At 35.6% G+C, this 15,200-nt stretch overlaps 2 protein-coding genes and 1 pseudogene across 6 annotated transcripts in view; 2 read left to right on the forward strand and 1 right to left on the reverse strand.

Annotated features, from left to right (window-relative positions):
* The window catches only part of LOC129738265 (prion-like-(Q/N-rich) domain-bearing protein 25), a 20,808-nt pseudogene extending 17,595 nt beyond the window's left edge, over positions 1–3,213 (reverse strand).
* A 1,599-nt stretch (positions 3,214–4,812) lies between these two features.
* LOC129742313 (polyadenylate-binding protein-interacting protein 2-like) lies at positions 4,813–7,153 on the forward strand. 2 transcript variants are annotated; one of them, XM_055734209.1, is made up of 3 exons: positions 4,813–4,915; positions 6,213–6,586; positions 6,938–7,153. In XM_055734209.1, exons 2-3 carry the CDS (start codon positions 6,237–6,239, stop codon positions 7,068–7,070), a joined length of 483 nt encoding a protein of 160 aa, XP_055590184.1. In that variant the 5' UTR covers positions 4,813–4,915; positions 6,213–6,236; the 3' UTR covers positions 7,071–7,153. The 2 variants fall into 2 exon arrangements, with proteins under 2 accessions (XP_055590184.1, XP_055590177.1); XM_055734202.1 differs by having other exon boundaries at positions 4,857–5,095.
* Positions 7,154–10,050: 2,897 nt separating this feature from the next.
* LOC129742230 (uncharacterized) overlaps positions 10,051–15,200 on the forward strand; it is a 107,251-nt gene continuing 102,101 nt past the window's right edge. For all 4 annotated transcript variants that reach the window (XM_055734116.1, XM_055734124.1, XM_055734111.1 and 1 more), the window contains exons 1-7: positions 10,051–10,208; positions 10,295–10,622; positions 11,449–12,444; positions 12,514–12,789; positions 12,860–13,063; positions 13,139–13,576; positions 13,643–13,816. In XM_055734116.1, coding sequence (XP_055590091.1) covers positions 10,328–10,622; positions 11,449–12,444; positions 12,514–12,789; positions 12,860–13,063; positions 13,139–13,576; positions 13,643–13,816 — 2,383 coding nt within the window. In that variant the 5' untranslated portion in view covers positions 10,051–10,208; positions 10,295–10,327. The remainder of the gene's footprint in view (positions 10,209–10,294; positions 10,623–11,448; positions 12,445–12,513; positions 12,790–12,859; positions 13,064–13,138; positions 13,577–13,642; positions 13,817–15,200) is intronic.

The raw sequence follows: 15,200 nt of genomic DNA on the forward strand, positions 1-15,200 counted from the left end.
TCATATACATAATATCAAATTTGAGGACATAAAATATCTCTCAGATGGTAAGTAACATGTTATGTTTTGTTTCAAATGGAACAGGTAGAATGATGTTAACTTAAGTGGTTGATAATCTCCTGTCAAAAACTCAAACGAAAATAGCCTCTTTTACCCTAGAGGTCATAGTTCTCTCTTAAACAGAACATCCTTCTCAGAATTCACCGAGGGAATATTTCAGCTCTTTTCGTGGCTCCAAAAGTTTCTTTATTTATATCTATAGAAGTGGGCAGGTGAAGTGAAACCAACGAAAATAATTTATTCGCCTTCGAATCAGTTCCCTGATTCATGGTGTGTTAAAACTTCCGGATTCATGTATTATAGACGAACTTGCAGTTACTTAAGTTGCCAGAGCCGTATTAAGCTTTTGGAGGAGGGAGGTGGCAGGGAAAATTTTCTAGGGAAGAGGGGCTATTTTTTTTCGTTCCCATTAATGATATAGTAACATTTTACTGAATAAATCCATATAAAATCAGGAGTTCAACCACTGCAGTGCACTTTATAGTTGTATGTTGTAATATTTTGATTATGTCATAGATTGAAACAGCCGAAGATAAAAATTAAAACTTCATCCACAGAATACAAACATTGTGATTTTTTTAATGATATCAGCATCTTTTTCTTTAATCTGTCTGGTTGGCCGAGAGTTTGATACTCTATCCCGATCAGGAGAGCATATCAAAATAATAACCTAAACATATCTCATCTTTTCTACCAGCTCTTGTTTTCGAGATATCTCTTAAAAATAGATAAAAATTCATTAAATTATTTTTTGAACTTTTTGGCAAACTATAGACCATATAAAAGATTTCCAAAACAAAGATGTTAATGCAATGAACAACTTTTCAGTAGACCGCGTATAATTTTGTCTTCTGAGTTATATGTACTTCACTGTGGTTATACCTATAGTAGTTTTCTTCTTTTAATTTTTCCCAATTCGTCAAAAATACTGAACATTTGACGAAATTAAAAAAAAAGATTTAAACCAATTTTAAACGTTGATATTTTGTTTTTAACATAAGCCGAATCGTGTCACAGTCTGCAACAAATTTGTTCAATGAGTTTGAAAAAATATTCAATATCAAATACTAGAAATAGGAAACTGTTCTTGGAAATTACCCCAATTAATCCCCTTTCCTTTCCTATAATGAGATTTGAATTAACAGTTGAGTAGCCGGGACGATAACGACCCCCTCTTACTACTAACCCAAAGTTAGGAAAAATACTCCCGGCACATAAAAACTGATAGAATTGAAAGAGCGTCTAAGCAGGTCAGAGTACAAACTTGTAATCAACGCTTATTATGCTAACATTCCCCTTAAGTGGATATTTGATCCAATTTGATAGCTTGAATTTCCAACTGTTGCCGAACAAAGTGATGTCTGAGTTGTCACGATCCTTCAATTTCTCCACTGGTAGCATGGCCACACCTCCACCACCTTGTAATTTCGGATAGCTGGCCACCTGGCCATCCGCTTGTCCGTCCCGGCTCTGGTTGCCATTTCCTCCACCGCGCTGAATATCTTGACCATTTCCGTTGTTATTTAGAATACCATCATCCGAAAATAATCCGACCGCCGTAACCGATTTCTTCCTTCACGGTTCATAATTTCTTCGAACACGTGGGTGTGAAAAAAATTTCAATTGTTGATTCCGTAACTATGGAAACTACTAACTGGGCTCATAAACTGATAGAATTGAAAGAGCGTCTAAGCAGGTCAGAGTACAAATTTGGAATGATTTATTGGTGCTTATACAAAGCAATGCTTACTATGCTAACAGAAACTTTATAACTAAAATGCAATAATAAAACCATTTGTAAATTTAAAAAAAAAATACTCAAAGACTTTCTTGAATGAAGTTAGAAATAGTTGTAATCTGATCTATTCCAAGTTTTCAAAATTGTAGGATTTGATTTCTGACTTTCATTTTGAATGAAGATGATGAAGATTTAGGTACATTTTTTCCCCAATTGCTACAAACCAAGAAATACATTTAATTCTGAGAACTTTTTATTTTCAAAAAGAGGTTCACTATCCCTACTTGCATTACAGTCCCTATGAATTTTCGTCATTTTTTCGTCTAACCTAGGGTTGCCATCCGTCCCGCAAAAGCGGGACATGTCCCGCTTTTTTGTTGAATGTCCCGCTGTCCCGCTTTTTCCTCAAAATGTCCCGCTTTTTTTTCTTGGTAAGAATTTACTAAGTTAACTGACTAGCAATGGAAAAAAATCAAACTTTAGTCTCATTTTGAACTCTGTGATGAACATAAAATCTTTGAAATACATCTTTCTCAAGTAACACTGAATGATTTATGCGAATTTTCAGGCCACTTATAAAACTGAAACTTGGTCTTGTAGCCTGTTAAAAAAACCTGAAATGTTGCTCGGTTTTTCTAAAAATAAGCAGCATTTTTCATATTTTTTAAGGCAATACAGAATACCAGCTCTAGCATTACAGTAAGATTCGGATTCAGTTTAGTGCTCTTGAAGCAAGTTCAACCAATGTATGAAGAAAATATTGTTCAAGTTGCCTCCAAATAATTATAGATTATAGAATTAAACAGATTAATTTTTGTGCTGGAATCTTAGTTGAATTGCGGTATATTATACACCACCTTTTTGAATGAAAGCTGATGGAAGTTTTCTTGAGTTTTCAAGTTTCTAAACAAATTACCAAACAAAAAAAAAATTAAACAAATTACACATAGATTTTTTTACGATATCATATCCGCCGGCAAAAAAAACCGTGTAAATAGAAGTCATGTAGAAAAATTGGGTAAAATCAATCTGCATTTAAAAAACCCTTTGTGTACTTTCTTTGAACAACTTGGCTGATGATAAAATTACAAGTTTGGCTACACAATTAAGCTTTTTTTAAGATTTTCTTAAATGTCCCGCTTTTTTTTGCTGTGTCCCGCTTTTTCTTCGTAAAATGTCCCGCTTTTTTCTGAAAGTATCTGGCAAGCCTAGTCTAACCTGACAGCTGTCTAGTTCGTCTTCTTGAACATTGAACTTCAATATAAAACAATAAAAAGAGATTTTGTTCTAGAAATTTCGAAAAAATATCAATTAGTGACTGTCCCATACGAAATATACCCGCATAACAGTCCCATTTGTGAAATACCACGGATGTAGTTACTTTTTATGATTCTATCGGTGAAATAATCTTTCATTTATCGCTTTAAGTCATTTAAAAAGATTCTAGGGTTCTAGTTTTTTTATAGTCATTCAAATATTGCCAATTTTTTAAGAGCAGTAGATATGACTAAGCATTCAAGATTGCCTGCGTTTTCAAGAAAAAAAAGAGAAACAGCCCGCTTAGGCCCAGTTGCCCAGGTATCGAGGAAAAATGCCCGGATTTATCCAAAATCTAAGCAAAATCCAATCCAAAACAACATTTTTCTGTACATAATGTAAGATTTTTTTTTAACTTGTTTAATCGAAATACATGTGCAAACATTTTTTTTGGAAATGTGAAATTTGAATTGAACATCTCTGAAGTGACTCAATAAAAACTATTTTTTTCATTTGTACATTTTTAACTTTTTATCTTAATTTGCATGAGAAAAGCCTGGATTTTGGTCAGATTTTCCCGGATATTGTTCGGGGTTTTAAATGAAAATTTTAAAATCCAATGCTCGGATTTCGCTAGGTTTTTTGGGTAAAAATGCCCGGATTTTCCCTCCCCGAATACGCTTAGAAAAGTTTCTGGAAATCTTATGTATGACGTTTATGATAATTACAAATTTTCTCAGATTATTTTTAAATAATTAAAAGAAAAAAGTCAGTGACTGAATATCCATATTTGGATTATTCGAAGGAAAAGAAGTATTTGATGCTTTGCTGACAAATCTAACCAAACCCGATATAACCCTTGATTTGTGAGCTATGAAGCATTTGAGCCTATTGCTTGGTTAACTGTTCCGGGGTTTAATGCATACTCTAAGGCGTTTATTGCGCTCAATGTAAATTACGACTCAACGATGCCTCCATGAATACGTGATATTTAGGTAAGATATTGGAAATTTTTGTAAGTTGTATTTCTATTTTTTTTTTTTTTTTTGTATTTCTCAAATATACTCGCATTACAGTCCCATAACATACAAAAACAGGTGTTCCAGACCTTACCAATAGGCGCTGGAAGCGCTGCCAGATATGGGCGATAGTTCTCAAGGAAGATGCAGCTAAAACTTCACCCAACTTCTGACAGATCTTACGGGTTTTTCTTAAGGATAAAAGGAATAACTTTCGCTTCCATCGCTTATTGCAAAATTTCGACAATTTCAAGTCCTACGATTTATTATGACAACTTAGAACACATTCCATTAAACGATTTTTGTTTATGCTGAAAGGTTGTGGTCACAATTTAACAGTATATGCCAAAAAAGAATGAGCTAATTTTCTCGCTTGCGCGTTTTCGCATATGGGACTGTTATGAAAGCAGGGGCAGTTCACGGGCCACAAAAAATCAATTTTAATCAACTCACATTATTTTGATTAAAATACACCATTAATATTCTCTACCGAGAAAAAAAAGCTTTTTTATTCCACTGTCCATTGAGTTGTTTTTAGCATTTCTAACGTACACTTGCTTACCCACTTGCTAAACCGGTCAACCGTGGAATTGCTCTAAGTAGGATGAAATAGCTAAATTTTAAACATTAACCAATAAATTTCTTTAAGCGTGCAATACTGTCTTTTTCTGCTGTGGCTGTGTGAGTTCCAATTCAAACCAATTGCGTGCGTATATGACCGTATGATCGATTCGTTTCTCACAAACACAATCAACGTCTTCCACCTTCCTTCGAGGAGCTAGTTGGCTGCAAGAGCAAGAAAAACAAAGCAGGCCACCATCTCCTTGTTGCACGTTAGCCCGTAAGTTTACTTTTTACGTTCTTAGAAAAGGTCAAGTTTTTGGCATTTCTCGTTTAAAATTTTCGTTTAAATTGTTCTGTGCCCCAAATTTACGGTGTAAGAATTATCTGAAAAGCGATTGGGAAAAGCTGCGAATTCTGGTGTGGGGGTTTTTTTTTTTCCGGATTCATATACGCACAGGTAGGCAGAAATGGCCTCCCAGAGGCCATCGAACTATAAAATTTTAAATGGTGGAGAGAGCTAGACAATCCCCTTGGATTAAAAAAAACTGAACAGAAAACTGAGAAATCTACAATTGCGTATTTGTTTTGAATATTTTTGAAAATCCTCAAAACCAAATTTATATATAAAATAAAAAATCTGTTCAAAAACATATTTATTGCGCACTACATCGTTGAAGCAGAAGCAACCTTCGATACCGGAAACCAATTCAAGAATTGTGATTTGCATATTTCGTTTCGCTGACGATACTCTTCAAAACAATATACAAATTTTGTGTAATGAGTGTTGGTAGGAATGGTCAGAAAAAAATCATCGTCGCACACAATTACCTCATACCATACGCGAAAAAGATATCCTTCAAAGAGTTGTGATGTCGTGTTCGGTTCAATGCCAGCACACCATCCAAAATTATTCATAATTTATTTAAATTCTGAATATGTGCGTTGTTCGTTTTCATTCGTCCACAGAGGAATTTGATAAACATCGCACTGGATACTTCCGTTATTTATTTATTTATTGTTATAGCTTATATTGTTAATCCTCGATTCAGTATCAATTAATATTTCCTTGACCCTAACTATGATTTTATATCGATGGACTGACGTTAAATCAATAAAGCACAATTACAATTACAATTAAAACTTTCTATCCAAAATTCTGGCCACAGTAAGACAGACAACTAGCTGAGTTTAACCTGTGATCTGGGTCTGGAATATTAGGTGATACAATTAGCCTACAAATTTAATTTTTTTCTTTTTTTTACTGAAATGGCTGATTTTACCTAAAATAAACCCACATTTCATAGACTTATAATATCTTATAACAATTTCAATACTTTATTCCGATTATGAAGAATGACTAGTATCAGAAATAGAAATCTGTGAAGTCATAAAACAAAAAGAAAGCAACAAATTTTCTATTTTTTCACCATTTTGAATATTATTTTTTTCAGTGAAAGCTTTGTTTTGTATTATTCCTTTTCAAAAACCGATAACCGCTCATACGAATTATTATATAGATCCTGGATATAAAGAAACTACCTATGACCAATTTCAATGGTTCTCTTCTTAACTAGTGTGAGCAAATTCAAGCCAACAAAATGAAGATCCCGGATTATAACATTGGCGGTGGCGGAGGAAGCTCCAACGGAGGCTTCTACAATAACGGCAACTACAGCGACAGCTATGATTCCGATCCCGATGGTTTCATCACACCACCGAACGAGGACAACTCGTTCAGCGGTCCTAATTATGATGAAGATTTTTCCGAGTACCTGTGGATGGAGAATGAGGAAGAATTCGACAAGCAAGAAATGCAGCGACTAGAAGAGGAAGCACTAATGGAGCAATGCATTGAAGCGATGCTACAGGATGAATTGGACGCCCAACAAGTTGCGGAAGAAGCGGAAGAGTTCGAGGGTTCCGAACACAAAAGTGAAGGCGAAGATATGTAAGCACAATTCAGAGAGGGCAGTTACCATGGTGTTTTTTCCTGTTCCTATTTCAATCATTTTGATCTATTGATGTACGTTAAATTGCCTTCTTTGGAAGCAAGTCACATACGAATATTTATGACTTCTGTTTTTAATCACATTTATCAATCACGAGATTTGAGCCTAAACAAAGGTTATCAACCTGATAAAAACAGAAATCGTTAACATTCTTATGTGATCTCTTATAAATGTTGGAAATAGTATTAGTTTCCGTCAATTCCAAAATTGATCAAAATCAATTCTGCAGTAACTGCCCTATTTTCGAAGATATTATCGATCTAATCACAAATTATTTCTTTTGTCTACAGCTCAAAAGATCTGTGCAATGCCTTGTCCAACATGCACCTAATGCGGTCGCAGAAGGTCAACGTTGAAAAATCAACGCTCAATCCTTTGGCGGCTGAATTCGTTCCGGCCGTTTTTTCGCCTTCGTCCACTTAGGTTGGTGACGACTTGTCGTGTAACTAGCTACTGCATATCTTAGTGGTAAGAACAAATGTTGAAAAAAAAAAACAAACGAATACTCGTCAAGAAATGAGGCATCACGGATTCTCCGCCTCGTGTCACCCCCGCAAAATCATCCACACTGTTCATTGGTGGTGCTTCTCAAAACAAACGAAAAACATCTTTTTAAAGCCAGGTATTGCTACAGATACTTTTCTGTGAAAAGTAGCTTTTGAGTGTTGTTGTTGTGAAGACTACTTATTTTGGATGAACAACCATGGCAGCATTCGCAGACAAAAAAAAAAACATGAACCGAGCGTGATAGCTGATTGAAAAAAAAAATTTAAAAAAGATTCATTTGATTGTATAGACGTACAAAAAAATAGAAAATATTTCCTGATCTCAAACTGTGCGATACATATGGTCTGAGAAGGTGATATAACACAAAAAAAAATCAACAACGTCGATTTTGAACGAAAGCAGAAATTGTGAAATAGAAAAAAAAAAAGTAGAGTTTGAGGAATGTTAACAAAAACACTGTACTTCTGATGTCAAGATGATCGTAACTACTCTAAAATAAAATAATTGAGTCTAATTGCCGTACAGTAGAAAAGAGAAGAAAAAACGTGATGGTTAAAATAACAACCAAAATCAAAGTTCTAGTATTCGCTAATTGTTCAAATTGTAGTTCACAACGAATATCTCTTGTCTGTCATCATTTGAAACCTTCATCTAGTTTTTTACGTAGAAGTTTAGAAAAAAAAAAGTTTATTCTTATACATTTTTGAGTGAAAAAATAACGAAACAATTTTCTATTCAATATAAGTTTTTTATCCAAACAGGAAGTAGCAATTGTAATGTTAAGTTGTAATTTTTTTTTTTTTTTTTTTTAACGAACACCGAGCGTCGATAAAAGTCATAGAAAAGACAACGTTAGGATGTTGGGATCACATGCTTCTTCACTTATTTGTGGTATCGGATCTAATATTCTTGAGGATACCATCTCAAAAATAAAGTAAAATAGGTATTACTGATTCAGAAAGATTTACAAAATTTAAAACAAATTGTTCTATCTTGTCTCAATATAACGGAATAGAAAATACTTCGAATTATACATCAGGTTAAAGGTTTTAACTGATTGTATATAGTATCACTTTTTTCTTTTAAACTCGAATATTTACTGATATTTTCTCTAGTTCATTTTACCACAAATCCAAAATGATTGATAAAAATGAGTTCTTATTACTGAAAACTAAAAGCATGTTATGAAATTTTTCAATTTTACAACTTCCATATTTTCGGCTGATCGAATAATTCGAAATGTTACGGTACATTAACAGATATTTAATAATACTTACATTAAAAGTAAAGGACAAAATGTTTTGTGTGAACCAGTACATTTTTGACAATTTTGTTTAACCATGTCCCATGTTCTGATAAAACTGATATTTTCAAACTGACAGACTTTATAACAAAAACAATGTAAGTTTCCAAAAAACAATACTATGCTCCTAGTGTTACAATCATTTGCTGTCATATTTCTCTGTGTTGTTTCGAAAGGTGTAGAAAAAAGGGTAAAATCAACGTCTACCGTGCACCAACGCCGATCTGATCTTAATTAAAACAAACATTATGACTTTTGGGGTTTCGAAACATCTGCCAAGAATGCTCAAACCTTAAAATGCACGAGAACGAGATCTATCCGTACAATGTTGACTGGAACAAGTCTGAAACGTTTTGATAGAGTGGATTCTGAATCCCATAGCAAATCTAGTGTTTCAACCTGTGATACGTTGCTCCTGAGATGCGTTCAAAAAAAAATATTCACATTTCCCCTTTCATTTACAGTTATTTGATCTAATGTGATTTAAATATCCCTTCAGTGATAAATAGATATCATCAGTATAATTATCATTTATTGGTTGGTTTCCATTTTTGTTCCGAGTAGGATATCTTATTCTGTTGCCAGTTGGAAGCTCGAGCGGCTAAATCTCAATCTTGCGCATTAGCTTTCTAAGCGATCGCTAAATCGCATCAACTGGGGTTTCAAAGCTTTTCGCCGGCTTTCAAGTGACACCAGATCTGAAAACATCCCTTGCATTTAAAGCAGCGTTACTAATAATCGAATAATTCATCCACCCCTTTTTTATATAGTTGTCCTTTTTTTAGTTCTGATAAATTGTTTGTGTTGTAGACTTATATTTTGTTTTATTTATTTACTACTTAAACGTGTTATCAGCCAAGCTATGTAGCAGTGCAACACAATACAATGTATGCAGTATAAGAGAAATAAGTTCAAACGACTTGTATCAACAGTGTGATAGTAATGAATAAAAAATAATAAAATTCTATAAATGGAAAATCTTGTTACTACTTGCGATATCACAGTTCTGCATTATAAACCAGGGTCAATATAGGGCGGGACAAGAGGATTTCGAAGATCATGACTAAACATAAAACAAAAAAAAAATATCAGAATAATCCCAATACCTAAAAGTAACAGAACTATTATTGGCAAGTGGACGCTTTTTTTTATTAAAATCTTAAACAGTAAAATAAATATTTAAACCATTCGTTTTAAAAAAAATTGAAAAATCGCTGGACCAATCCTACAGCCTTTTCAAACTCACAAATTTTGAGTCAGAATAGAAAATAAAAAACTAGATTGAGAGGTCAATTTGACAAAGAAAAATACAAGAAATCTTATCCAAACACAAGAATGATATGATTTCCGCTTTAAAATAAACCCTCCCCCGCCTCACGTCTCGCACCGCGCAGGATAAGGCCCCGGAATAATCCAGAATCTTAACAAAAAACTCTTTTCAAGAAGTAAGGGAGCTTTTCGCCATGGCATTCCCCATTCAACTGTTCCGAGATCAGCAAAATAAAATCTCAGTGTGTTTATTTAAAGCTACCCAGGTAATTCTATTTGGGCGTGTTTTATCATTTTCAGAACGCAGCCATTTCCAGGCGGCGTTTTGTCATTTTGAAGAAAAGCTTCCTTCCCTGCAGACGGCGATCAATCTGGAACTCGGTATTATTTTCCCCTAAATCAGGTGTGAAATTACCAATAAATTGTCAGATATATCAATAAACGTAGACAGTGAACTTGGCTTGAGGAAAGTATTACTCCAAGTAAGTATCGAATTGATTGTTGACGTCGTAATCTTGTTTGAAAAAATTCACATGAGTTTCGTGGACTGCTTCAATATCTTTTCCAGAACAAAACGGGAAGGCAGCATAAATCGATAAAAATGAATCTTGAGCGTCTGCTTTACGTGGAAAACATACCCAACGATAGTGTCAATCCGTTTACGGAATATCTGAAACAGTCGGTACCAACCTTATCGGTACATTTTCTGACCGAAAAACGCTGTACCAGCCGGTCGGTGGCTGCCTTCGTCCGGGTCGCTAACGATGAAGATGTGGGGAAGATTTTGAACTACAATCAGGACCTTTTCATGGGTAAACGATTGTTCGTGCAGCCCGCTGCTGGACCTCCGGTTTTCAAGGCGGACCATACCGTTATCGTGCGGAACATCACCAACAGTAAGTGTAGCCCAAGTACCCTAATGAATAGCGAATAGCCAGAAAGGCATCTACCTAATTTTCCAATAAGGGATCATTCAAATATTACGTAACGCATTGAGCGAGAGAGGAGGGCTTTAACAGCTTGCTGTTTTGTGGATTTTGGATAGAAAATGTGGGGAGATGGGGTCGAAAATGATAAAAAATTGCGGTACGTAATATTTGAACGACCCCTGATAGAGTAGGGGACATTTTCTAAAAGAGGAAAATACTATTTACTAAAAAAAAGGGTCGTTCCTCAACCACTTGAAAGTCTTAGCAATGAGTATGGAATTAGAAATGTCCACGGAGTGGGTGCGGGTTGACGAAAGAAAAAATTAAGACTTAACTAAAAATATTGGTAACAATTTATCATCTTAACGCATTGCGGACCATTTCCGAGATATTTCGTTTTTCACTCCCGGTTAGTGTACTGCACTTGAAGCATATCTCAAATATTCTAATTTTAATAATGAAACTCTGTTGGACAAAATTAAACACGCCACTTTCGGTAACTCAAAGACACTCAATTTGAAGAATTTGGTCCAGTGGTTTCTGAGATAAGGTGTTTCCCAGCTTCGATACAGTTTTCAAAGTAAGTTTTAATAAATCGAAAGTAGGTTAAATAAGAACATGATGAGCACCTTAAGCTAACGTTAGGTAAAAGTATAGAAATTCGGTATGTAAAAACATGAGACTTTAATTGCCGTATATAAAGCGAGAGATGAGCATATCAGTAGTTTCTTGAAATTAGATAAGACATTATCAACATTACCACTGATAGATAATATTTATTTTTTTTTTACAGAGATTAACGAAGAAGCTTTGTTCGATCACTTCAAAGAATGCGGAAATATTTTCTTCCTGCAAATAAGGACGGATGATTTCGCATACATTGCTTTCCACGAGCCTACGGCGGCGAAACTGGCCATGGGCAAAAATAATCTTCCTCTGAAAGGTTCGAGTCTAAAGGTTCAAATTTTAACGCGCACTCTGGACATTATGATTGTGAATCCAAGCACATTGGGCCAAAAATTTCCACAATTGTTCAAGGAGATGTGTGCTCCTTTAATAGCGGCACAAATTCAACAACAGCAACAAAATCAGTCAATTCAACAAACGAAGGTTCCAAACCAACAACAACAAAACAAACCGCAGCAACAACAAATTAAACCACAACAACAAGTTCAACAGCATAAACCCCAACAACAACAACAAGTGCAACAGCAAAAACAAAACAACTATCCACAACAGCAGCAGGCACAAGGCAACTCACAACATAAATGGTCGCTACAACAGCAGAACTTGTCGCAACAACCACAGATTCAAAATCAACCAAATAACCCAGGGAATTATCAGATCCAAAGTCAACCTAAATCTCAACGACCTCAACCGCAGAAACCAGTTTCCATCACTCAGTTATTGAAAGAGAAAGCTACTGTATTGCAGAAGCAAACAACTGATCATGCCTCTACAGCTCCCGAAACGATAGAAGTGTCGAAACCGGCTGAAGAGCCGCAACAAAAGCCTGTGAACCCGATTGTAGTCGACGAAATAATGATTATAGATTCGGACTCTGACGAGGAAGTACAATCGGCGCCGGCTGCCAAAGTTCCATCGCCAACAGTCGACTTGGAAGATGATTCGACAGACGCACCCTTATCGAGTATTCCGGATGTCGTACCTCCTCCACCTATTCCATCTAAGTATGAACCAGGTCCAGACGACATTGTGCGACCGGTGAAGGCATCCGAAATTAAAATGATGAAAAGTGACCCGAAAGGACTGTTTCCCACACAATCCGGTGAGCAATCTTGTGTTTTTCCTAGTTGAACCATGCTCAAAATAACACAACTTTCAATTTTTTTTTTAGTTTGGGTCAACAATATTCCTCCGGAAACGACCACACTTGAACTTGTCACGTATCTGGAACAGTTCGGTGAAGTAACACACTGTCGGGTGGCCGGCTCTAAGAACTGCTTCTTCACCAAATGGGCCAAAGTGGTGTTCCAGTATGAAGCGAGCGCTGATCGAGCATCTGAATATTTCTTGCATCCCTTCAATGGGCGCTATTTGTTCGTTTTACCATTTAGTCGATATGTCTCGGAAGATCCAGAACGCTGTCTTGTAATTGACTATCTTTCCAAGTGTAAGCATTTAGTAAAGTAAACCTTAAAAAATATCGTATCTATTCTAATTCTTTTTTTTTATAATTTCAGATCTTACATTTGAAGATGTTGCCAAGGCTTTCAAGCATATCGGTACCTGTTTCTATATTTCGCGGGTGCCCTCAAACGAGAGTAAAGTGCGGCTTTTTTTCGTCGGCGACATCGACCGTACAGCAGGCCTAGAAGTCTCATCTATCGAAGGAATTCCGATCAAAGTGGAAAACTACGTACCAGATATGAACATGATGCTTACACGTAGGTTACCGTAAATGCTGAGACTTAATTGATTTGTGCTTTAATGGAATTCTATTACTTTTTCTAATGTTCCAGGTGAAGAAGTAAAAAAGTTCATACTTGAACGTGAGATTTGTGACGAGGCCCGATCAGCCAGATTAGCAAACATCATGGCTATTCACAAAAATATGGTGCGAAAGCAGGTTACGTCACAAAATAAATATCATAATCCAGATCCAGCTAAAAACCCCGTAGAGCTAGCTGTTTTCAATGTACCGAAAACAGTTACCGACGATCAGGTGAAAAAGTTGTTCTCATCGCTCGGGGACGAACCCACTGGCATTCGTAGAGAAATGATGCCATTCGATGACACGGAGAAGGTTTTCGTTGGTTTCCGAACCATATCGTTAGTCTTACGGGCAGCCGAATTGACATCCCACACTAAATTGGATGGAAACAACTTATTCTTCTTTGCTGCTTGGACAAGACCGGCTCTAAGCCAACATAGCACCTTGCTTTTGGGATTTAAGGACTGTAAGCATTTAAGTTTTATTTATCTCATTTTTCGACGTCTTATCATTTATTTTTTTTCCATTGCAGTTATTTCTGTGCAGTCCATTTACGATGGTTTGAAAAAACATGGAGTCATAAGAAACGTCACTAAAAGTGATCACAAAAATGCAATAGTTGTGTTTGAATCACACGATTTGCCATTGCTGCACGGAGGCTTAGACCAGCTGAAAACAATCAGCGGCGTTGAGCTTATATCGAAGAGTAAGTACCCACGTAAAATTTTTGATCGAATATCCTAAAAACAGTTTGAATCGAATCTTCGAAATAATTGTGTCGAAAAAGCCCGTAAAATTCATAATTTGAGACAAAACAAAAACCAATTCTATGGTGCATTTTCAAAATCATGGGGCGGAACTTAGTTCGATGATGAGATGGATAGAATCAGGAGGTTTAATATTCCGGAACTACAAGAAAATCTAAACCCAATGAAGAATTTTTCATTGGTTTCTATAACTGTTCGGATGTTTTATTCGAAACACCCTGCTTATATATTACCGAGAAAGTCGGATATATGTTAGTTATACGAAAATCTTTGTGAACAGTATAACTCATTAATATAGGAATAATGATAATAATAATTATTATCATCTTATCGAATATTGATACGTATTGGATTTCTTCAATCAAAAATACCATTGTGTCACTTGCGTTAGAGTCGTACATGTCAATAACTATAAACTAAATTTAATTATTTTATTTAGAATAGGTACTTCATTTCTTTATTGTAATCAAAATGCACTTTGGTATTCACACGAATATCGCATTCGTCCTTTCGAATCCAAATAAAATCTTGCAATATTTCTTGATTTCGGCCCTATGCTTCGGTCATGCGTTGTCATTGGTGTAATGAACTTTTGACATATTTAACAAACCAAAGCTGCCAAATATCCGTCCAATTGTTCCTACTATTAAAGCAAGCGAAAAATTAACATGTAATACTGAAATTGTTTTGATTTTGGCTGACTGTGTTCTCAAAACACGACCTATTGATTTTATTTGCGATTGCTACAACATATCCGTTCAAGTGTTTAACATAAAAAAAAAACACCTCACAAATATGAAAAAGATGATTAAGCTTCCGAAAAATAACTTTTATTTGCTGAAGGATTCTTGAATATACCTTTCGCAATTGCCAATCCGTTAATTCATCTGAATTATAACCACGGATTTTATGTGGAATAAAGATTTAACCAGCATAGATCATAGAAAACAAAACCTGCGGAGCAAGCAGTTACGAAGGATGATTGTGAAGCCTACTAACCACCGATATAGAAACAAGCCCGATTGATTTACCTCTCTACAAGTTACTAACCAAAATCCCTAAAAAATCTGACGGAAGGCTCTTTTGCGATTAAGCTTTTGCAACCAAATGTGGTAAGTTCTACGGGGGAACAAAAGTTAAAAATCATGTCCCACGGCACGGCGTTTCCTGCTATGAGTCTGTAGGTTTGGTGCTAAAGTCTGTTTCACATAGAATCTGGTCGTATCTTTTCATTTACTGCAGCGCCCCTAGTTGTCACATCGCGAATCTATTGACAGTGTTTTGATCCGGATGGTTTGTTTACTTAGTGGTGAAAATTTCATC

Source organism: Uranotaenia lowii, chromosome 1 (genome assembly GCF_029784155.1).
Source record: "Uranotaenia lowii strain MFRU-FL chromosome 1, ASM2978415v1, whole genome shotgun sequence".
Taxonomy (NCBI): domain Eukaryota; kingdom Metazoa; phylum Arthropoda; class Insecta; order Diptera; family Culicidae; genus Uranotaenia; species Uranotaenia lowii.